The 25374-nt window shown below is 39.4% G+C and overlaps 1 protein-coding gene across 2 annotated transcripts; it reads left to right on the top strand.

Annotated features, from left to right (window-relative positions):
• The first annotated feature begins 418 nt into the window (after nucleotides 1-418).
• MCEE (methylmalonyl-CoA epimerase) lies at nucleotides 419-22434 on the top strand. 2 transcript variants are annotated; one of them, XM_061181699.1, is made up of 4 exons: nucleotides 419-503; nucleotides 724-939; nucleotides 8991-9328; nucleotides 22088-22434. In XM_061181699.1, exons 1-4 carry the CDS (start codon nucleotides 464-466, stop codon nucleotides 22238-22240), a joined length of 747 nt encoding a protein of 248 aa, XP_061037682.1. In that variant the 5' UTR covers nucleotides 419-463; the 3' UTR covers nucleotides 22241-22434. The 2 variants fall into 2 exon arrangements, with proteins under 2 accessions (XP_061037682.1, XP_061037683.1); XM_061181700.1 differs by lacking the exon at nucleotides 724-939 and having other exon boundaries at nucleotides 22088-22403.
• The last annotated feature ends 2940 nt before the right edge of the window (nucleotides 22435-25374 follow it).

Genomic DNA, 25374 nt, shown 5'->3' with positions numbered 1-25374 from the left:
GTGCGTGGGGGGGCGCGGAGGTGGGGGCGGGGCGGGAAACCGAAAATCGCCGTTGGTCAGCTCGGTGAACTTTCTCCAAACTTCTTGTTTTGTATTTCTGAGGGGCCCACAGGAAGTGTCGCGTCCTCCTTTTAAGTTTCTGCTTTAGATGCACTCGGTGACTTCAATACGTTGTGTAGTAGTAAGGGAGGACCCGCTCCCAACACCCAAGGGAACGCAGCACCACTTGTCACGTCCCTAGCCTCGTCTGCCCCGCCCCTCCGGGCTCTCGTCCCGCCCCCTAGTCAGGTTGCCCCCGCCCCTCACCTAGCCCCCCCCTGCCTCGTCTGCCCCGCCCCCAGGATCTTGCCCCCGCCCCCCTAGTCTTGTCTGCCCCGCCCCTTCGGGCTCTTGTCCCGCCCCCCGCCGCGCCTTAGCCCTTCCGACGCATGTGTACGTCGGGAATTAGCTAACGCTTCCCAAGATGGCGCGTGTGCTGAAGGCGGCGACCGCGAGCGCCGTAGGTGAATACTCCGGGCTTGGGGATGTCCGAGGGGGGGTTTGTGCGGGACGGGACGCCAGGTCCCGAGGCGGCCGCGCCGTGGCCAGCGCTCCTGGGTCTGCTGCGCTCTGCCCTCGAGGTGCGTTCCTTGGCCGCTGTCAGCACCTGTAGACAGAGAGAGCCAGCCTTCCAGGGACGACTGGGTTAGCGTGGGGTTTTCCTTGTGTGTTTGCGTGTCACAGTCACCACTTCTCTGAGTGGCCCTGGAGGCGAGGGCACCCGGCTAAGGGGCAGCAAGGCTGGACCAGAAGCAAATGCAGTAAATGGCAGAGGGACAGTGAGGTTGTGTTTACCGCGCCCCGTGAGAGACGGGGGAGAAACCAGAGGAAGGACAAGTCCTGTGAAAACGCAGGCTGAAGCTCTGGGCTCGGCCAGCATCCTGCTGAGAACGCTGGAAGGTCAGTTGTGTAAAGAATACGGAAGGAGCGTTTTTTCCCACATGCCCTAAGATATTCCTTGTTTTGTATAAAATCAGGGAAGAAAGCAGTAGACTGATTGGAAGGTTCCTTGAGTTCTCTACACCACCATTAAAAAAAGAAGCCTCAAGTTTTCTGTCACCCCAGTCCATCTACTTTCTCCTCTTTCTCTCTTTTTCTTTTCTTCATCCTTCATCAGGGGGGCAACTATTTCCCTTAATCTGAAATTCCCTGTTAGGAAAGAAGTGCCAAGTGGTGACGTCTCAGAGTTACTCCTGGACGTTCGTGACAAATCCTTCAGCTGAGCACCTTAAGAAAGTGTTTAAGGGGATGAACTTTCAATAACGTTAGGTTTCTCTCCTAGAAAGTGCTGTATGTTCCACCTATTCAAACTGATAGTTCAAGTCGTCCTTCGAAGTCCTGTCTCAAACTGAACAAGTTCTTTATTTATTGATCTCTGTAGTATTTCTTACCAGGCACAAAATGTCTTATGCATCTATCATTGCAAGTCACCGGGGCTAAGTGATGAGAACCACGCAAAATGTGCCGTAATAGTTGTAGCTGTCTCAGCTGTGGATCCATTTAAAGACGTGATATGTACACGAGAAAAAATATTATAACAATAGGCTGAGCACAGCTTATTAAAAATTAATCTCTAATTAATAGGTGATACTCAAGGTTTGATAACAACATGCCCTCCCGGCCCCTCTTTCCTCTCCTTGGTAAAATACAAGGCAGCATCTGAGCTCACATGCCGTTGCAATAGCCCTTTTCAAAAGAACTCATAAAACAGTCATCCCATCTCTTAGAAAGCTGTCTCTTAGAAAATAGACATTGCTCATAGAACATACACTGAAGATATTAAAAACTGAGAACCAAAGAATGGTAAAGAATGTCAGAGGGATGAGAAAATTAAATATCATGGTTGCACAACATCAACTTTGTTGTCAGACAGACCTAGGCTTAAGGCCCAGCTTTGCCACTCAGTGTGACCTGGAAGGAAATTAATCAGGCCTATTTTTTTTCTCTAAGTGGGAAAAATCTGACGTACTCACTGAACTATTACTATTCTCTCTAATTTATGGCCGTTGAGACTAATAGGCAGAGCTGGGTCACCCCATGATACACTCCTGCTTCAGAATGTGTGATCACAGTTTGCATAGGCAAGATTGTGTGGTAACATTGTTGCGTAAAAGTAATGACAAAATAAACCTGTGCGTCTTTATTGGGAGAGGTCAGATCAGCGAGATGTTATGCCATAGGATCTGTCCTACACCGATGAAAGATCTCAGCAGTATGGAGAATGCCTAGAGACTGGGCCATATCTGCATTGGGGGTAATAGGTTCTATAAGATATTAAAAAGAGTTCCCAAGATGAAACAACAGTCATGAGCAGTGTGGGCGAATTAGAGGGTTACTAGAGCAACTGATTTCAACTTGGAAAAATTGTAAATCAGTATTCCTGTATCAAAAAGTGAAAAGAATACTATGCTTATAATAGCTTCCAGCAGCATTATTCCATGAGGATGTCAGTAGTCACTAAATACTGAAATACTGTCAACAATGTTCTAAAATCAGAGCCCACACAAGTAGATTTTCAAGAGTGAAAGAAGAGTAATCTCCTTCTCATAAAAAGTAGTAAGTTGTGGATTGATGAAATGAAACAGTGACTACAGGAGCACTATGTGTGCCGAAATATTCTCCAAATACAAACAATCTTTAGTTATTAAATAAGAGTTTTAACGTAAGCACAGTACTGTGTATAGGGTAGGTGAACGGTCAACTTTTTCCTTTAAAAACATAAAATGCATTAGAAGTCAGAGATGCTTACATTTATAAGCAAGTTATTGATGTAACCTTTCTAAAAGTGACAGTAATGATAATCCTTGGAATTTATAATGTACTTTTTGCTGGGCACTTTTCTAAACCTTTTGCATGTAATATTCGTTTTAGTCTCATGACAATATTATGAGGTAGGTATTATCTTCCTACATGAGAAACAAAGGCACAGAGAGGGTAAATAACTTGCCCAAGGTACACACCAATGGTAGCGTCAAGATTTGAACCAGAGCAGTCTAGCACAAGAGCCCACATTCTTAACCATAAAGCGTGCTACCTCTTATATGATACTTACACACAAAACCTTAATGTGAACATATAAATAATAATTTGAATATTAGAGAAGAGGCATTTTTATATGTGTATTTTTAGAAATACTTTTATTCAGTTGTTGGGGGGAAATTAAGGGGAAGGAAATATAACTTCCAAGTCATATATTTATTGCAAGAACTGAATACTAATAAAGATGCATGTTTCTTTTGTAATTTAATGCACATCTTTGCATAACGGAAAAGCAAAATGAAAATAGTGTATTCCAAAGGCTGGCTTTGATCTATCCTATTTTAGAGGCTTGAACCTTAGATGACTCCACTTTTTATTTCATTGTGGTTGAATATAACTAACTTAATTACGATTTTAACCATATTTAGGTATACAGGTCAGTGGCATTAAGTACCTTCATATTGTGCAACCATCATCATCTCCAGAACTTTTTCATCATTCCAAGTTGAACCTCTCTGTACCCATTCAACAATAACTCTCCCATTATCCCAAACCCTAGCCCCTGGTAACCACTCTTCTACTTTCTCTGAGTGTGACTACCCTAGGTGCCTGTTATAGGTGGAATGTGTATACAGTTTATATACAATGTGTATCCTTTTGTGACTGGCTTGTTTCCCTTAGCTTAATGTTTTCAAGGTTCACCCATGTTGTGTTATGTGTCAGAACTTCATTCCTTTTTAAGGTTGGCTAATATTCCATTGTATGTGTAGACCACATTTTAGTTATCTTTTCATCTGTTGATGGATACGGGTTATTTCCACCTTTTGGCTTTTGTGAATATACACTTAGGAAATGGGTATATAAATATCTTTTCAAATTCCTGCTCTCAGTTCTTTTGGGTATATATCCAGAGGTGGGTTGCTGGGTCAAATGGTAATTTTGTGTTACGACCCCACTTTTAAGGAACATGAAACTAGCAGAAAAACAGGAGAAGCTCAGAAAAACAAATCAGGTTAAACACACACAATTCGTTCCAGTTTGGGTTGCAAAGGATTGGCTTTGTGAAAAAAGTTAGTTTTGAAAATGGAAACTGAACCTGTTAAAGACAAGAGTGGCCAAGTTACATGACTGTGAGGATAGATTTACTCTTATGATGGAGTCATATGGAAGTGGGGTAACAGAAATGTTGTCTATTTACTAACTGCAATGAGTAAAAAATTATTCCTAATCATAGTTTTAAACAGGATGAAAATACGTGTATGGTGCCTCTGGTTGAATGCTGAAAATGAATGGGTTTCTTACCAAACTAACTTGAAGGCACTTGTGATGAACGACTTTCTAAGTATGTCTGTCTACTCAAACCAGATGTGCAAAAATTCAAACTTAAAAACTTATTACAGGGACCTCCCTGGTGGCACAGTGGTTAAGAATCCGCCTGCCGACGCAGGGGACACGGGTTTGAGCCCTGGTCCGGGAAGATCCCACGTGCTGCGGAGCAGCTAAGCCCGTGCGCCACAACTACTGAGCCTGCACTGTAGCGTCTGCGAGCCACAGCTACTGAAGCCTGTGCACCTAGAGCCCGTGCTCCACAACAAGAGAAGCCACCACAATGAGAAGCCTGCGCACCCCCCACCCGCTGCAACTAGAGAAAGCCCACACGCAGCAAGGAAGACCCCACGCAGCGATAAATAAATAAATAAATTCATTTTATAAAAACACCTAGGGGCTTCCCTGGTGGCGCAGTGGTTGAGAATCTGCCTGCCAGTGCAGGGGGCACGGGTTCGAGCCCTGGTCTGGGAGGATCCCACATGCCGCGGAGCAACTGGGCCCGTGAGCCACAATTACTGAGCCTGCGCGTCTGGAGCCTGTGCTCTGCAACAAGAGAGGCCGCGATAATGAGAGGCCCGTGCACCGCAATGAGGAGTGGCCCCCGCTTGCCGCAACTGGAGAAAGCCCTCGCGCAGAGACGAGGGCCCAACACAGCCAAAAATAAATAAATAAATAAATAAATAAACCCAAAGTTTAAAAAAAAAAAACACACTTATTACATGGTCTAAAATTAGATTATGTGAAGTCTGTACAACTTTGCAAATATACAAAAAACAGAATTGGACACTTCAAATGGGTAAACTTTATAGTATATAAATTATATCTCAATATTTCTGTTAAGAAAACCTTATTACAAATGATTATTCACATTCTATGACACTTTATGTACAAATTTAACATATAATTTGTTTAAACAGTAAGTACCCTTAATGTGTTTGAGTATAGACCCTTGCAGCTAAACCTTTTCTTATTTGGAGTCGATGTCGAGAAAGCCTGGTCTGAAATAAAAACAATCTGAATGGAAGGGAATGCAATGTTATTTTTAAGTCAAGGCACTAGAAGTATTTAGCAAGAAACAATATTGAAAGAAAATTGAAATTAGAGTTAATCTACATACCAGATTTGGTAACATATCCATTTCTTGTACATCAGATTCCTGACATGAGTGAAAGTCAGTTGTTCATCTTTACAATCCTGCTGTTTGTTTTTTTTAACACTCATATTTTTAAGTATCTCATACCTTTATTCACACATACGTATATACATTGTAGTTTATTCATGGGAAGTAATCCTTTTTGGAATAGTCACGAATTACACATTATGGAGTTCAAAGTAATGTAGTTCTATTGTACTTTCTGAGAGAAACCTAAAACTAAGAAACTGTGAATTCCTATAGTTGGGGTGCAATCTGAAATAAAAATATCTTTTAAAAGTTGGCAAAAGTCAAAGGAGAAACTAATATTTTTAAAGTTCAGTTCACAACAAATTCTTCAGCAACACAATTTTTAAAGTATAAGGATCTATATCACTGTAACCCTTTATTCTGTTTCTTACCCCAATTTGCTTGGTCTGTAGGATTTCACATTTCACTCATAGACTCCTCATTAACACTTTTTTTTGTGGGTGTAAAGTAATATCTAATTGTTGTTTTGATTTACTTTTCCCTAATGGCCAATGATGTTGAATATCTTATGTGCTTTTTGGCCATTTTTATATCCTTTACCCTTCATTTTATAATTTATTTATTTATTTTTGGCTGCATTGGGTCTTCGTTGGTGCACACAGGCTTCCTCTGGTTGTGGTGGGGGGGGGCTACTCTTCGTTGTGGTGCGTGGGCTTCTCATTGCAGTGGCTTCTCTTGTTGTGGAGCACGGGCTCTAGGCCTGCGGGCTTCAGCAGTTGTGGCTCACGGGCTCTAGGGCGCAGGCTCAGTAGTTGTGGCGCATGGGCTTAGTTGCTCCACGGCATGTGGGGGTCTTCCTGGACCAGGGCTCAAACCCATGTCCCCTGCGTCGGCAGGCAGATTCTTAACCACTGCGCCACCAGGGAAGTCCCCTACCCTTCATTTTAAAGAAGTGGAATTATTGAATTCTCACTAGTATCACCGTATTTATTTTTGTCCTATTCCTAGAATATATGCTTTAGGGACCAAATAAAACCAATAAAGTGATGTTTCCTTTCACAAACTAGTTTACACTTCTAGAAGTAAGATCAACTAAAATATGGCCATTAAATCTTGATTTTTACATTATATAAAGATGTTATTATCTTTCTATTTTCCTAACATACAAAGAAGATTTTGTGTTCTGTTAAAAGGAAAAAGTATCAGTCATTCTTGTAAACTGTTCCCTCCTCTCATTTCCAAATGATAAGGAAGTTATGGAGAAAGGTAGACTGTAGTGAGGCTTCTAATAGCATGAGTTGCTTGGGCTTCCTTTTCAGTGCCAGAGTTTTTGGAATGTCCCTAAAGCAAACTGGCATAGGATATAAAGCTTCACCTTCACTTGGATGTATTCTAATTTACTCCTTGACACTGCCATATGTTCTATTGCTGGCAATAGAATGCCTGCCAGAGAACCTCCCGCTGCCCCATCTCTTGTAAAGTTAACACTGGTAAGGAGAATTCAGAAATACCCAGACTCAGTGTTTGACATACTCTTTAAGTTTCACAGAGCAAACAACACTAGCGTATGTATTACTCTACAGCTCGTTGACTGTATCTCCAGTTTTTTTTTTTTTTAATACAGATACGTTCTATATTGAACTTTCATTGCAAATTGCACACATAGTAGAGATGCAAGGAAGGAAGGGAAGAGCAGTCTGACTGATGGTTTTGTTGGTTGTTAGCATTTTTAAAATTCACTGCCCCCATGCCCTTCAGATGGTTTCTTGGTCTCCACAGAACCCTACATGCCACTCAACCAGCAAACAGTCACTGTGTGTCATTAATAAGAATGGCTGAATTTACTGTACACCTGTTACAAATGTCTTGCACTGTAGTATTATATTTTTTACATCAAATATCTAATTTTCACAACAAACCAGCAAGGTAGATATTTAGTGGGTAGTACCAGTATTTTTTAAAAAGCTAAAATAAAATATAATAGAAAATATTAGAGCACATCACATCTAGTAAGGATTAGGTATTCTTGTTATAAAATTTGATTTCAATGGTACATTTATGTATGTGTGTACTGGTTTGGAGTACACTTGAATTTCATGATGACACAATGAGTCCAAAGAACCGGAGTCACCAAGGAGAACACAAGACCGGGTGGGACAGTGTGTAGGGAAGAGACAGAGCTGGATGACCTCAGTATTGGGTGTCAGTCCCCCCCGGCCAGCGGGCCTCTCCCAGTGGCCAGAGCAGGACAATTTGCCTGTACACGCTCCCCTTTGCCACAGTGCAAGGAATCCTGTCCCCTCCCTGTGGAGGACAGGTGTGACAATGGAGTTGGCCTTGTGACAGTCATGCTTTAAGCAGAGACAAAGGAGCATTTATTGATTCTGAAAGAGGGAGAGTCCCCACAAGGTGATAAGAGCCACTCAGGCTGTGGGCTCTTTATCTCTTGGTGAGGAAGCATTCCAGGCCCGAGGCCCATCCTCCTGCGGCTGAGGAGACTGCCTTCCCGACAAGGTATATGGTCTTAAATCAGATCAAATAGTGCCACTTTAATTTCCCTGTTATCAAAAATTTTAGTAAAGGGGAATTAATTTTATGTTAGCTGAAGCTCTGTAATACTAGGTACTATTTAAAGTGTTATTTCATTAAGAGCTAATAACCCTTTGTTTAAAATATGTATTATTCAATTTGCTGTTTCATACTTTTTTATTAAGTGATGTAGTTTTGCAGGATTATATTTAGACCTCGTACATGTATATCATTTTCATTCTGGGGAGAATCTGGCTCTTAAAGTCCGGTATTTTGGGGACTGAAGAAATAGTAGTACATGGGGAGAACACATTGCAGGCTGCTTCAGTTTCCAAATGAAAGGTTTCTTCACATTAGAAGCAGTTCTGCTTCTAATCCTTCAAAATTGTAAGAACAATTTAAAAAAATCGCTCAGAGGAAACTCTCGTAAGTTTAAGTACCCTCTTGATCTTTGCTTGCTTTTCCCCCAATAATGAGATATTTTCCTTAGTTGGTAATCATCCAAATAAAGTACACATTAAAAGGTATTTATAGTTCTAACTTCAATGAACTTACTGCAGAACGTAAGACAAAAAATTGGTTGTAGGTAGAGAAGAGAATTGCTTGCTCTCATCATTAAATGTATGTCGTTTCACTATCACATTCAAACTTACCCTTTATAAAATGCAGAGAATAGCAAATAATCCTTAATGATATGCAGCTATCCTTTAAGTGTTATTGGTAAATATAAATTATTATGAAAAATGTCATCCTTTGTCCTGAATTTAGAAAGCTCAGAATTAGCTTTTTAATTCCAGACAGTTATTTCAGAGCAGAGTAATTCTGACATAAGTTTTTTCATTTATGTACTCTGATTTAATTTCACTAATTAAAAAGAAAAGGTATGTAAATAATTTTTACATACATGATTATATTTTGTTTTTTCAAAAATTAATTTTAGAAGGGCATCAATTCTCAGAAGAAGGATCTCAATGCCTGCTCCATTTTTCAGGGCTTTTTCCCAGACTTCAAACTCCAGTTCCAACAGTAAGAACTTTTTCCATGTCCCTGTCCTCGCATCAAGTGGCTGGTCCTGTATGGAACCTTGGTCGACTCAATCATGTCGCAGTAGCAGTGCCAGACTTGGAAAAGGCCAAGGCATTTTATAAGAACGTTCTCGGGGCCCAGGTAGGTGAGACGGTCCCTCTTCCTGAGCATGGAGTATCCGTTGTTTTTGTCAACCTGGGAAATACCAAGATGGAGCTGCTTCATCCACTGGGAAATGACAGTCCAATTGCAGGTTTTCTGCAAAAAAACAAGGCTGGAGGAATGCATCACATCTGCATTGAGGTATTTTAATTATTTTAATCCTTGGTATTGTAAATTTCTCTTTTAAAATGTCTTTTACTTTTGCAGGCTACATATTGCCAGAAACTTCCATTAAGTTCTTTCAGGGAAATGGTAAAATTGGTTCTCTTCAAGGATGGATCTATAGATATATTCTCTTTCCCTCTAGAAAACTGCAAATAATAATGAAAATACGTTTTATTGAAGTCTGGGTCCAACTATACAAAGGCCACTGAAGTTGGCCAAAAAAGATTTGCGTCTCTGCTGTAGTATTTATTGATCACGTACGACCTTCCATGCAATAGGAACACACTGCTTTCGCTGTCACAAAGCAATTAGAAGAAACAAGTGACAAGACTTTATAAAGTAAGAGTTTCCATATACATGCTAAGTAGTATTATTTTCTATCTTTAAAATTCTAATAACTTGTTCCTTATTACAAAGGCAATACATTTTCAATTACTGACTGTGATTTCTCCGATCTTCTCAGTTGCATCTGCTAACAATTCCTGAAAAAAAACATGAAGTGTTAGACAAGAACACTCATTAGAGAGCCTTTATCTGTAGATGTTCATGTTCAGATAACTGCTTTTGGAATATCAGCATTACCAATTATGCTTCAATTTAAATTGTTTTGGTAGGACAAGTCTCTTGATAGAAGGAATGACATAATTCATAGTTAGGCCTCATTCCCAATCCAGGAGAGAGGGGGGTTTGGTTCCAGCATGAACCCAAGGATTTATTCAGTTTACATTGCAAATACATTTGAGAACCTACCGAGTGTACTCCACTGCGGGCTTGGATTCAGCAGTGAGTAAGGAAGGCGTGGCCGTGCCCGCGGTCAGGAGGGACAGCTGCTTGCAGTGCACTGGGATAAGCAGAATTAATGTGTCTTCTCAGTTGTGCAATGAAGGAAAGATTGATTGCTCCTGGCAGGCCAAGGAGGTGGTAAGGTATCGCAGGGCACGAGTTACAATGAATGTGAGGGAATCCCCAGGTGGACAAGGGGAGGAAGGTATTCTAGGCAGAAGGAAAGCACATAGAAAGGCATCGGGTTATCATAACTACCAGCATTGTGTCCTCTGGCAGGATACGAAGTACTAGACGTGCCTTATTTAATTCTCGTAGCTACCCTTGAGGGCTATATTAACCCCATTTGACAGGCGAATAGTTAGAATAGTTAACTTGCCTGCAGTCACATATGTAGGACATGGCAAAGGTGGGGTTCAAACCCAGGTTTGTTCTGATTCCAGGATCTGCACGGTTAGCCATGGCGCCAGATTGCCTTCATTGGATTAGCTGAGTTTAAAATTTCAGGTGGGGAAGCCATAAGATGGTAGACAAAGGAGCTAAACAAGGCCTAATATTTAACCTTTATCCCTTCCTTAGGAGGTTAGTTTTGGTTGCAAGTCTTTATTTCAGTGGACTTGAGGGCTTGTCTAAGACTCCCCAGGATGCGAAGCAGGATCACCAGCCTCTGAACCCGCTCATCTCTCTCCCACACATACTGTCTGTGTTCCACATCAGAGAGCCCAGGCCTTCAAAGGAAGCCACTGTGAGTTAGAAGTTCAGTTCAGTAAAAAATAGTGGAAGCTGAGTAATGTAAAAGTGAATTCAAAAGTCCAGATTAAAGGGGGGAAATGAAAATGTTTGTCAGTATAAAATGAAGGTAGGTGATAGGAGAAGTTGTGAAGAGTGGTTAGTTAGCTGCTGCATTAGTATGCCACACACCCCATTATTAGTCTCTGCTCTCTGTAAAAAATAAAATGTCTTGACTGGGTAGATTTTATTTTTCTATCCTCAGTCTAACATGAGCTGTCCCAGGCTGATGGCACAGCTCTGCTGTCAGTAACATATGACTTACAGGGTAGCTCCAGGCCTCACCAAAGGCAGAGAGAGAATACAGAGCAAGTATCTTCAGGGGGTGATCTAGAAACCAAACATATCACTCCTGTTCCTGTCGTTGGTTTGGTCACATGGCACACTCGACCTCACATGTAGTCTGTAGTCAGGCACTTACATGCCCTGCTAAAACCTGGGGCCTGGTATAATTAAAAAGAGGAAATGGAAAGTGGGTACTGGAGGCCACCAGTTTATGCTAGTTGGTAATTTTTTAAAAGTGGTATTGCAGGGATAGCATGACACTTTTTTCTGAATGAAGATATGCTTTAAGGTGGAGTCATTTGAGAATCATTGTCACCTGCTGTGGAAACCTGTGAAATGAAGTTGTTACCACACGCAGGGGCTTGGTTCCCTAACTCACCAGAGAGAGCAGAATTCCTCACCGATCCTTGAACAGGAAAAACATTTTTGTTGAATGAACCTGCAGAGATTTCAGAGTTAATTATTTTACCATGGTGTAACCTAGTCTCTCCTGCTAATACAACTTAGGTCTGAAACTGTCTTCCACTGGAAGTACAAAGGTGATAGAACTCGTCAGAAAATATTTCTTTGGTCATTCCAGTTTCTGTGGCCACATGATACCTTATCCCTACACTTCAGGGTTTGATGACAACTATTGTATCTTGCTGGGGATTTTGTGGGTTGGGAGTTTGGGGGAGGGTTCTGCTGGGCAGTTCTTGCTTGGGGTCTGTCCTGCGGCTGGGGTCGAACATGGAAGTGAGGCCCCGCCAGGCCGGGTGTCCCACTCGCGTGCTGGCGGCTGCTGCTGGCTGGGCGCTGGGTGTGCAGCTGGGCCTCCCAGCAGAGCACGTGTGTGTGACCCCTGCAGCTCCACAAGCTGAGGGCGCTTCTCAGGACAGTCGGACTTCTTACCAGGCAGTGGACTTGCTGACTCCTTACCGGCCAGAGTGAATGTCCAAGAAGGCCAGGTGGGACTGCGTGGCATTTCCGTCCTGGCCTCGGAAGTCCCACAGCAGCACTTCCGCTGTCTGTTGGTCATAAACAAGTCCTCGAGGCTGACCAGATGCAGGGGGAGAGGAGAAGCCAAGAAGCTATGGCCGCGTCTTACAAGTGCTACAGCCATCCATGTAGTGATGTGTTCTAAACAGAAGGAATGTGTGTGAAACTTCTAGAAGCTCTAGAACGATTTTATTTTCAAATAGCCAGAAGTGGGAACCAGGAGCATTCCCTCTGCAAGAGGAGGCAACCTATCTAGCCTTTGTGAATAGAAGGAGACACAAGAGAGGGGTACTTGAAAGGTGGAAGGTGATAAATACACGTGTGTTTGGCTTTCCCTAGAGGAAGTTTGGAGGTCATCTTGTTCCGTCTTTTTCTTGCTGACGTGCGGACCGAGCAGCCTCGATTGTCTGACACAGCTGTGCTGACGCGCATGTGTGCTTCTGACCTTTCGCAGGCCTCTCCCTGAGGAGAAGGTTCTAGTATCGAATAGAACTAGCCCTGCTTTCGCTAAATAACTTAGACAGCAAGGTATGTCACAGTGAAAACCTTAAAGGCCACTGAAAATATTTACTTATTCAACAAATCTGTACTGTTGTAAAAATATTTAAGTGCTTCCATGCTGGTCGGTAAATAGCTGCTGCTCTAAACCTTCTGAGTAACATCCTTCTTCCAGAAGGACCCTTCTCTGAGACCCCTCAGACATCTCCCCCCGCCACACACACACAATTCAGCCGCTGAAGGCTTACTGCTCAGCACAGCGGGGGTCCTCCAGGACTCTGCCCCTGGATAAGGTCCCTTCTGTTCTGTTTGGTTGGTGTCTTTGTCTGTTATGTTCCTGGTCGTTAAGCATTTTCAGAGTCACTGTGACCTTCACTGCATTAGGTGCCGGGATGTGTAGCTAAACAAAAAAGTCCCAGTCCTCTCAGAATTGCCCGCTGCTTCACGTTTTTATGTGTGCCCTGCACTTCCCACAGAGGATTAGAGGTGACTGGCCAAAATACAGCCTATGAGATACCAAAGGATAAACCTAAGTAACAGTGCAAGTTACAACAAAGAGGAAAATGAATCAAGAGAAAACTCAAGGTAAGATTAGTGTACCCACTCGTTCTGTCAAATATTTCCTTCTAGTTACCAAAACAAAAGGGAAAATAAATACTATTAAAAACAGTCGTGGCCCCTTCCCCTTCCTTCCCTTCGTGACATCCTGGAGACTTTAGGTAGAGCAGAGCCAAACACTAGTGCACGCTGCTGGGGAGAGCGGGGGAGCCCAGATCGGGGTGCGGGGCCACGTGGGATGAGGGGCCCCCGCGAGCAGAGCTGCCTGCTGTGGGAAAGCTGGAGGCCGAGTGGGGTACCCACGCGTAGGGAGCCTCCAGCGCAGGGTGTCCGAGTCTGAGCAGAGGATGCCGCCAGGCTTGGGGCGTTAGAGTGAGAAGGGCAGCAGTGCTGGGGGCCAGCCCGATGCAGGGAGTGGGGTCCCAAGCATGTTGGGAGCATAGGGTGTGAGAGCCTGAGCAGAACGTGTGCGCGCGCCTGCGCACGTGCAGGGGGCACCTGGCATGGAGAGGCGGGGCCTGAGCTGTGCGAGGAGTGCATCAATGCCGGGGGAGACGATGACTCGTGGGGAGGTGAAGCCAAGCGGGCTTGCGGATGTCCTTGCATGGGGTGGCCGCTCTGGGCAGTCAGGGCCCGAGCAGGGTGAGGAAGGTGTGCACACGTTGGGGCCACTCTGTGCAGGAGGGTGGGACCCGAGCAAAGTGACAAGGACTTGAGTACGGGGAGTGGGGTGGGAGGCCCTGATGCAGGGGGCCAGGCCCAGCGAATGGGAGCTTAGGTGGGGTAAGGAGGCAACCAGATGGGGTAGGGGGAGGACACGTGGGGTGAAGCGAGCGTTGCTGAGGGAGGGGCAGCAGCAGGAAAAGGACTGGTTACAGGGGGAGGTGTATCAGGTGAGCGGGTTTAGCTCCCCAGTGTCGGAGATGGTGGTACAAATACACAAAGGATGTTAGACTATGAAAGAAAAAAACTTTAAGTGAGAGACTAGCAGGTAACTTATTTCCTGCATGCTGAGAAATGTCTGTTCTTCAATGAAGAAGAGAGAAAATTCTACTTTTTGAAAAACTCCATTCTCATTTCGGCTTTACAGTAAACCCTAGGGAATTGCTAAGCTCTACAAGTGATCTGTGTATCACGGGTTCCCAGACGTGGGGCTTTTGTAGAATGATAACATTTCCAGAGAACAAAAGAAGTGGGCAGTTTGATCAGGTTTTTAACTTTCTCTGTTATTCAATAAGGAAAAAATTTTTTAAATTCTGTCTCTTGCTAACATCATTTTGGAGAAGAAAGGGCATTTTATTACCAAGAAAAAGCAAAGGAGAAGAAAAAGAGAAATCCTCTTGGAATAAAAGAGTTCTGTCAATTAAGATATTTAGTGTTTTTAATGTTTTACTATCAACTGGTGAAAATTTCAGAGCAGCATTTGGGAAACTTTCTATACAGCCACCACCAGACCACATAGCAAGTATGGAAGCTAATGTGTGCCCTTCTGAAATAATTCCCAAGACTACACAGGAACCTTCTGAACACCATACACAGTGAGAGCAGTGTTAGGTTTGCATAATTCACTTAGTTTTTTGTTTTTGGGGAAAAGACAGTTGAAACAAATATTTTATCCAGACTTGTAATTTTAACTTCCATGGATTTATATCAGTTTGAAGATTAAGTTCATTCATTATTGGTATCAATAAGCACTATTATAATTTTATATAAAATACAAAGCCTATATTTTTAAGATTAATCAAAATATGCACCATTAAAAGTAGCACATTATTACTTGTTCATAAATTTTGGTCACTGTGAATTACATACCTTAAGGTTTTGAAAAAGATGTTATTTAGTCCAACTTCTTGTCTTTCAACAAACAAGATTGCATTGCCATTTTCAGATGAGGCAGCTGAGGACCAAAGAGGGTATAAGATTTACCTGAAGGTTCTGAATTCTGATTGTGACAATCCAAACATTTTTTTATTTGGAGTACTGTCACTCTTAATTTCCAAATTACAGGAGAAAATCAAAATAAATTCCCAGACACAGATACAATACCCCCTGCTGCCTGTCCCCACCCTACCATACCCCAAAAAACTGATAAGAAGTTGAAATGAATAGCCCAGATATTCACCAATGACATTTAAGGTCTTACAGAGCTATATGATACACAATTGTAATTGTACAAAGGACTATAAAAGCAGATTTTTTTAGATGGGTTATTATTGACTATGTTATTTTTATTCCTTAGGGAGACAGACTTAATTTCCCAAATCAAATTACTTTGCATTTTTTCTAAGCATTTTTTATACCCCTAGAGTAGATAATGCATCTACTTTCAATTCAGAAAAATTAAAACGTTCTTATTTCATTCTTTTTATTATTGCCAAACAGCACATTAGGAGCACTCTTAGAAAATTGTTAATTTTATGGCAATACTCTAAACAGAAGGATGGATATGATACAAGATCTTTAAAATCAAAGTCAATGATAGAAATAGTAACAGAAATAGAAATAAACGCTAGTACAATGTCAATTAGGCATTTTCCCCAAAAATCTAAGTTATTAAATCTTAGAAGTGTTTCTTGGACTAAGGGATACTGAAGAAACAGTATACTAAAAATTAAGATGCAATATCAGGGGACTTCCCTGGTGGCGCAGTGGTTAAGAATAGCCTGACAATGCAGGGGACACGAGTTCGATCCCTGGTCAGGGAACTAAGATCCCGCAAGCCACACGGCATAGCCAAAAAAAAAAAATAGTCTTTAAAAAAATAACACAACCCCCTGTCACCCTAGAATTCTAACCTTGATGAAAATATCCTTTAAAAATGAAAGTGAACTGAAAACATTTTTAATTAAACAAAAATGAGAATATTCATGCCCAGCAGACCTGTGCTACAAGAAATACGAAAGAAATTCTTCAGGATGAAGGGAAATGATACCAGGTAAAAACTCAGATCTTTAGAAGAAACGAGGAGCACCAGAAATGGTAAATATGTAGGTTAAAATAATAACTTTTTTATTACCTTAAATTATGTATGAGACAACTGACAATTGAAAATTTTTAAATGCATTGTAGGGTTTATAACATAGAAGTAAAATTTATGACAGTAGTATAAAGGATGGGAGTTGGGCAAATGGAAGTATACTATTGTAAGTTTCTTACATTATACATACAATGGTAGACTCAGATAAAATCAAAATATACATTGTAAACTCTAGAGCAATCAATGAGAAAATTAAGAGATAACTAAAATATAATTGAGATAAAATCAAACACTACGAAAATACATGTTTAAAGAAGAGGTCAGGAGAGGAGGAACAAAGTATTAATGAGACAGAAAATAAGTAAGATGATAGACTTAAATTTAACTATATGAGTATTACATTAAGTTTAATTGGATTAAACATTTATTAAAATGCAAATATTATGTATCTGGATGAAAAAAACAAGACACATCTGAAAATGAAATTAAAGCAATTTTATTTACAATAACATCAAAAAGAACAAAACACTAAGGAATAAATTTAACAAGAGAACTGTCAAAATTGTACTCTGAAGACTATGAAACATTGTTGAAAGAAATTAAAGAAGGCCTGAATAAATGGAAAGATATTCTGTGTTCGTGGATCAGATGACTGAGTATTGTTAAGACGTCAATATTCCCTAAATTAATCTACGGTTTCAGTGCAATTGCTATCAGATTCTCAGCTGGCATCTTTGCAGAAATGGACAAACTAATTGTAAAATTCACATGGAAATGCAAGGGATCCCAAATAGCCAAAGCATCTTGAAAGAGAAAAACAAAGTTGGAGGATTCACACTTCTTGACTTTAAAACTTACTACCATCAAAGGTAATCAAAAGAGAGATCAATGGATTACTCTAGAATTAAGAGTCAGACATAAACCCTCATACTTGATTTGCAGCGAGGGTACCAACACCATCCAATGGGGGAAAAATAGTCTTTTCAATAAATGGCATTGGGACAACTGGATATCCACATGTAAAAGAATGTATTGGAACCCTTACCTCACACCATATGAAGATTCTTTTTATAGCTGGACACAACACAGTGACACTTGGATAGGTGAAAGGCAGAACTCTTTGTTACAGCTCCAAGAGAGAGAAGGCTGCCATGTAGGGCACATGGGGTTGTATTGGGGACAGGGTAACAGCAACTGGAGCTGTGGAAGGTAGCTGATGGGACAAGTGGAGGGGGGTTAACTAGGTTTTATGGGCTCCCTGTAGATTAGCTAATTTGAGTAATTCTGTGGGCTCTGGGGCATAGGGACTGTACCCAGTTGTCTGGTACCTATCTGTCTCTGCAGCAACTAAGGTGGGCACATACTGGCCCCAGGATATGAGAGCCTGATAAGGGAGGTGATTGGCATGCGGGCTTAATCAGTTGTTCCAGAATGAGAACTGACAAGCCTCTACCAGGGCCTCAAAACTGGGTTAAGACAGCATTTCAAAAACAAAACCCCAAAGTTGTATAATACCATATAAAAATTAACTGAAAATGGATCAAAGACCTAAACGTAAGAGCTAAAACTATAAAACTCAGAGAAAAAAACATAGGTGTACATTTTCATGACCTTGGATTAGGCAATGGTTTCTTAGATATGACACCAAAAGCTCATGATAAACAAGAAGGTTGATAAGTTCGGCTTCATCAAAATTAAAAACTTTTGTGTAACGACAACTCATAGAATGGGGGAGAATATTTGCAAATCATATATCTGATAAAGGACTTATATCCAGAATATTCAAAGAACTATTACAACTTGTCTTTATCCTTAATAATCTTTTATCTGCTTGATGTGTCAGATACTGAGAGGTATGCATGTTCAGTTTGTTTTTTATTTTTCAAGGCAATACTGTTAGGTACATGCAGATTCAGGATCGTTTTATCATCTTGGTCGATTGTTTTTAGGTTGTATCTGTTTTTACTTCTGTCAGTATGTTTCATTTTAAGTTCTGTTTTATCTGATATTAGTATTGCTATATCAACTTTCTTGTGGTTAATATTTACCTGGTATATCTTTTATCCATCCCTTTACTCTTTTCTTGTGTGTGTGGTTTTCTTTAGGTCTATTTCTAGAAGACATTTATATTCTAAAAAGGAGCATATAGCTAAATTTTTGTTGTTTAAGTATATCTCTCTCACTCAACAAATATATTTTCAAAATTTTATATTCGTATAATCTCATTTTATAATTCATAAATTTAACCTGTCTCCATTTATAGTAACTACTAATGTACTTGAACTTTTTAACTTTTTTTGGTTTTTATTTCTTTTCTCCTCTTTTTGCCTTCTATTGAATTGAGAAACTTTTTTTTTTTAATTCTTTCTTCCTCTGCTATTTTAGAGATTACAAATTCTAGTTCGATTTGTTTAGTAGTTAGCCTTAATTCTTTTAACTTACAGAAAACTTCAAACACAAAAAAAGACAGTAATATAATGAACTCTCATGTACCTAAACCCAATTTCAACAGTTATCAATTCATGGATAATCTTATTCCATATATACTCCCTCCATCACATTATCACACTTCCCTTTTCTTATGTTAATGTGAAGACATTTCTAGACCTTATGTAATTTCATCCATAAATATTTTAGTTGTGTGTATGTGTTTATTGCATTTTTTATGTATTTATACAAAATCATAATGGCACCTAAAACAAAATTAATGGTAATCCTCTAATATCATGAAATACCTAATAGGTATTCAAATTTGTTCTTCTATAACTTTTTATAGTGTGTTTGAATTAAAATCCCAATAATGGGCACACATTGCTGCTGGTTGGTATATCTCCTTTGAGCCTTTTTGTTGTCATTTAGTTTTGTGTGTGTGTGTATGTGTGTGTGTGTGTGTGTAAGCAGGGGTCTTGAATGATAACTTAGCTAGTTTAAAATTCTAGATTGACATAATTTTACCTCAGTACTTTGACATTACTCCCGTATCTTCTGGTCTCTGTTCCTACTAGTAAGCATTTGTTCAGTTCAATTGTAGGGAGTTGTTGTTTTTCCCTGAGAGCTCTTAAGATATTCTCTGTATCACTGATGTTATTCAGTTTCTCTATTATATGTATAGGTATTGGTTTATCTTTATTTATCCTGCTTTATTCTCAGGTGCACTTTTAATTTGAGGACTCAAGTCTTTCTTCAATTATGGAAAATTATCAGTTATCTATTCAAATATTGCTGTTGTCACTCCATCTGGTCTCTCTTTCTTTAGCTCAGTTTTGCTAGAATATCTGAATCTGTCTTCCATATCTTTTAATATTGCTTTAACATATTTTTATCTATCTTCACCAGTCCCTGCTATGTGCATATGCCTTCAAATGCCAGTGGACTCTTGTCCATGAACTGTCACCAAACTCTTTTGTTCAATAGGCAACACTAGGGAAGGACAAGTTATCGTCTAACCATTAAGAAGAGTTCAGATTTCCCTTCTTATAATCTAAATGTTTATTAGTAGGGGAATGATTAGGTCACCTTTCGTATTTCTATAAAGTAATTAGTTAGGACACTATGTAGTAGGTTAAAAGTTGTTGACCTATATGTACTGACATGAAAAAATTGCTAAGATATATTACATAAAAAAGCAAATACAAATAATGCATACAGAAAGCATCATGTACCCCTGTACACATACGCACACACACACAATGTATGTGTGTATGTGTGTGTGTGTATATATATAAACTTTAATTGATATACATGTTAGTTAGTCAGACTGCAAAGTTCAGAGCCAGCTATCAAGTTTAGAGGACACACGGTCCTCCAGAAGACCGCCCTTACTCGATATCATCTGCAAATTTAGGGTTTTCCAAAACCACCCTCATGCTCAATAATGCCCTAGAAATGCTCACAGAGCTCCCCGAAAGCTATTACGCTCATTCTTATGGTTTATTACGAGAAATGATACAGACCAAAACAGCCAAAGGAAGAAACACAGAGGGCAGCGTCTGGGAGGGCTCTAAATGCAAAGCTCCCATTTTCCTCAGGACACGTGACCATTCTGGCATTGATGTGTGACAGTATGCATTGAGTATTGCCAACCAGGGAAGCTCACACAAACTGAAATGTTGAGTTTTTCTTGGGGCTTTACTACTTAGGCATGGTCGATTGATTGATTGCCCACATGGTTCAACTCAGTCTCCAGATCTGCTGATATCATGTGACCCATAGCTCCTACCTTAAATCACATGGTTTCTGGCATGGCCAGCCCCTACCCTAAGACTATGATGGCCAGCTCTACTTTAAGATCCAGATTGGTCAGCTTCTACCCTAAACAGAGACACTCCTATCAGGTTATATAGGTTATCTCCCACAAGTCAAGGGCAAAGACACTCCTATCAAGGTTACAAAAATTGTCTCCCAGAAGTCAAGGCCAGATCCCTCGTAGACAAAACCAGATTCTTTACTACTTCATACATATGTAAGGATTATAAATATATTTTAAGATTTGGAAGAGCATACATCAAACTGAGGACAGTAGTTACCTCTGGAGCAGGAATTATTATTAGTGGTAGTCAAGGGGTACTTAGCTCTACCTGTATGTTTAAATTTTCATGTACCGTATAATTTTTAAATTATCTTTAAATGGAAAGGCTGAATTTAGACTAACTTTGGGAAAATGGAAAAAGAAGTCAAATTCAGTAGAATGAAATTCATTATATGCAGATACAAAAAGGGAAGCTATCAGGAATCCTACCGTTCTGAGAAAGATGAGACTAGACCAGCTATTTCAAAATAGCATGAAATGACCATGGTCATAGTCTGGGCATGACTTTGAAATAGCTATCAGGTTTAAAAAGAAACATTGTCAGGAATGTACAAGTAGAATGTACTCTGAAGAAATTATAGTTTATTTATAGTAACATTTAGTATCCTTATCAGTGGTTTGACCAGTTTTAGAATCCAGTATGTAATCCTGGGCTCTTTGAAAGTAAGATTGTATAAATAGGAACATTTGTTAAATCTATATTTGGGTACATGGGTGTTATTCTCTCTGGATTTTTTTTTTTATTATTGTTTGTAATGCTATTAGATCATTAAACTCCAGGGTGATGTATGACTGCCTAGGAATGCAGGGATTCTTACTATCCCTTTCTATCCACTTACTGGGTTCCAAGTCTAGGAGGATGATTTTCCAAGACAGAGGAGAATTACTCTTCCATCAGGTGTTTAGAAACACATTTGCTCCTTTCCTAGACTGCTAATAAGTATGAAGAAAATAGAAATGTTTTAGAAGAGACTTGCAAAATTATAAATGTTTGGATTTTTTTAGAATGGAGAAAAACATTTTGGTGACAGTTTAATAGTGATTTTCATGTATATGAAGTTCTAATCTCAAAAGTAATAACCAGACAGTTTGGCAGGTGAGAGGTTTGGAGATCAGGGAAGCACTCATATTTGTTGAGTACCTTCTATAAACTGTGCTCAAAGCTTCTTAACTGTTATTTTAATCTCTTGGCCATTTATATGGCAGGCCTCATGTCCCTCTTATAAATGAAGAACCCAAGGCTCTTAGGAAAAACAATTTATGCAGTATCATCAATAGTACTGCTAGACGAACATGCTATGAAGTGTACCATACATTATTTAGGTTGCAAGGGGAAATGTTTACTAATGGTGAAAATTCTTAAGCATTGTGGTTGCTTACCTAGGAAAATTTAGCAACGTTTTTTCCTTCTCTAGAAGTATTAAGCTTATTTTTGTGATGGTTTAAGAATGGTTCTGCCCAAAGGCAGAGAGCTCGCAGTTTCTTCTAAGCCTTACGATATTATAATTTAGTATTTTTATGATCTCAAATGTGTTCTTATTTATTTCCTTTTCTCAAGGTGGATAATATAAATGCAGCTGTGATGGATTTGAAAGAAAAGAAGATTCGTATTCTAAGTGAAGAGGCCAAAATAGGAGCACATGGAAAACCTGTGATTTTTCTCCATCCTAAAGACTGTGGTGGAGTCCTTGTGGAATTGGAGCAAGTGTGACTTACATTCTCAAGAAACTAAATTAATTGCCCTGAAAAAGCCTTATCAAAATGTGCTTTGGCATTGAGTTCTTCACTGCTTCCATCACTTAAAAGTTAAATCTAATCACAGAGAGAGATTTTTAAAAATTATATGTGTGTGTATATATATATACACACATAAAATATTTGCTAATTACTTTGGTTTTTTTCCCTGATTTGGAGAAAACTTTGATTACTAAGTACTTATGGAATATTATTAAAATCATATTCATAGAAATAAATTATTCCTGTTCTAAAATGGGGTAATTGAGTACTCTATGTGTGTGTGTGTGTATGTGTGTGTGTGTAAGAATGGATGCACAGAGGACACCTGACAGCTGTGCATGGCTACATATCTGGGACAAAGTGATTCCTAAGGATGTTGTAGAGAGTTTTTTAGAGCAAACTGTTTAAGGTTAAGGAGTTTTTACCTCAGAATTTTTGCTCTTCTGGAACAGCTCATGTTCACAAACTCCTTATGGGCCAGTATTTTGGGTGCTAGTGCTAGACGTATGAACAAGAAGTTTTGTGGAAAATTTGGTGCCTGATCTAGTGGATGCATAGATAGATGAATTTTTTTTTTAAATCAGTAAACATGGAAAGGGCAGTGAATTTGTAGAGTTATCTGTCAAGTACTAGGACACCACAACAGGTCCTAGAGGAATATACAAAATGAATAGAAACCCACTGCCAAGAAATTTATGGTCCACTTGGGAAAACTACTTCATGAACTAAATGTACTTATAAAACAACATGAATGAGTTGAAAAGAAAAGGAAAGGGAAAGGAATATAGATCTCAGAGATTGTGCTTAGTTAGAGGCATATCAGGTTTTTGGTCAGACTCCCAAAGAGAAACAAGTATCAGATGAATTTCAGGGATCACAGATGTATGTATGGAATGCACAATGTATGGGAAAGTGGTTGGTCTTAAGTTCATGGATGATTAGATGTTGAGTAATGAGTAGCGTGCGCACGTTGAGCTTGTGGTTATGGCAGACAGGTACAACATCTAGTTATACTTGTCGTTTAGAAGTTACAATAAAAAATTATAGCATTATCTGACATTCTCAATACTTGTAGAGGTAATATTTAAGATAACTGTATCATGGGGGGATGGGGATAAAGGGACTTAAATGGTGGTTAAGTTTCAACATTCCACCTGAGGAGATAAATTCTAATACTAGTAGACTGTAATAAACGTCATATGTATATTGCAATCCCTAGAGTTACCATTGAAAATATTAAACAAAGAGATATACTCATAAATATAGATAATTCAGAATGGAATATTGAAGAATGTCCAAATAACCCACTTGAAGACAGATAAGGGGAAACAAAAAACGATAAAATGACAGACTTACACCCTAACATATCAATAATTACATTAAATGTAAGTAGCATTAACATTTAAAACAAGTAAGACCAGGGAATTCCCTGGTGATCCAGTGGTTAGGACTCTGCGCTTCCACTGCAAGGGACCCGGGTTCAATCTCTGGTCAGGGAACTAAGATCCCACAAGCCGTGTGGCGCAACCAAAAAAATAAAATAAAAAATAAAAATAAAAAGACCATATAAATATGCTTTGTGATCATAACTGAATCAAACTAGAAATCGATAACCAATAACAGGAAAATCTCCAAAAACTTGTAAATTAAACAACATGTTTCTAAATAACCCATGGGTCAAAGAGGAAGTTTCAGGGAAATAACAAACATTGAGCTGAATGACAATACGTAATCTTTTTTATAAAGTTCACTTTGTGAATTTAATTCATAAATTGACAATAAAATTATCTCATAAGCAGAATAAAATTTGGTAGCAATGTATGCAAAATATGACGTGTAGTAGATTCTATTGATAGCCTCCTAGCCTCTATTCACCACTTTCTCCCTAATAGAATCCTGACTTTGTTAGATACCAATGCTTAGTCCCTCTCCACACATAGATAAGGCCTCAGGTAAAGTCCCCAAGTTGGACTTACATTCCATCACCCTTCCAGTGATGGGTTCACAGTGTGTGATCTGTATCTGCACAAAGAGCGTGAATAAAGGTTTCTAGAGGCTTCTGGGAATGTTCTTTCCCACTTTTCAGTGAGAGCCACGAGAGATCAGTCTGTCCAGATGTGAACAAGCAAACAGGAACCAGAACTATGGAAAAAACACTTAGGTCAGGGAGACACTGGTTGGCAGAGCAGAGAAACAAAAAAAACCTTTTCAATGACATTTTCAAAGAAATTATTGAGTAACAAGTTGAATCTATTATAATGGTGGGGGTTTTTTTTAGTTAAGAAAAAAACTATTTTCACTGAAAAGTTATTTCTGAAAACTAAAAATACTTATCCACTACATCTATATAATTTTAAAAGCTTGATATGACTTTTACAAACATTAAAAACAAAATAAGCAAACTAATTACTCTTATTACAATACTTATTCAGATATTTTAATAAATGCCTTAGCCATATCTATCTGCAAGACCTCATTACTGCATTTTTCTGAAAAATTCAATTTTTTTCAGTATGATAATATTTTAAAATACATGATTGCCTAAGTTTTCATCAAAATTATAATTTAGAGTTTATATATTAGAAATTGTTGACATATCCAATTGACTCTTCTGTGTAGAACATTTATGTTTTTTCCTTTTAAATAGTCTTTATTATTTTTTAGAGCAGCTTTAAGTTCACAGCAATATTGAGCAGAAAGCACAGAGTTCCTATATAACCCCTGCCCCACAAATGCATATATAGCCTCCCCCACTATCAACACCCACACAAGCATGGTACATTTGTTACAGTTGATGAACTTAGACTGACATCATTATCACCCAACATTCATAGTTTACCTTAGGGTTCACTCTTGGTGTTATACATTCTCTGGGTTTTGGCAAATGTAAAATGACATGTATCCATCATTACATATTATGCAGAATAGTTTTGCTACCCCACAAATCCTCTGTTCTCTATATATTCACCTTTCCCAGCAACCACTGATCTTTCTACTGTCTCCATAGTTCTGCCTTTTCCAAAATGTCATATAATTGGAATTATATAGTATTTAGCCTTCTTAGATTGGCTTCTTTTCACTTGATAGCTCATTTCTTTTTAGTGCTGA

The sequence above is a fragment of the Eubalaena glacialis genome, chromosome 2 (assembly GCF_028564815.1).
Source record: "Eubalaena glacialis isolate mEubGla1 chromosome 2, mEubGla1.1.hap2.+ XY, whole genome shotgun sequence".
In the NCBI taxonomy this organism is placed as follows: Eukaryota; Metazoa; Chordata; class Mammalia; order Artiodactyla; family Balaenidae; genus Eubalaena; species Eubalaena glacialis.
This window is presented reverse-complemented; position numbering and strand designations above follow the sequence as displayed.

Coding starts and splice junctions, on each gene's coding strand:
- MCEE (XM_061181699.1), top strand. CDS start 464: ATGGCGCGTGTGCTGAAGGCGGCGACCGCGAGCGCCGTAG. Junction 504..723: donor GGCGACCGCGAGCGCCGTAG/GTGAATACTCCG, acceptor TGCGTGTCACAG/TCACCACTTCTCTGAGTGGC. Junction 9,329..22,087: donor TGCATCACATCTGCATTGAG/GTATTTTAATTA, acceptor CCTTTTCTCAAG/GTGGATAATATAAATGCAGC.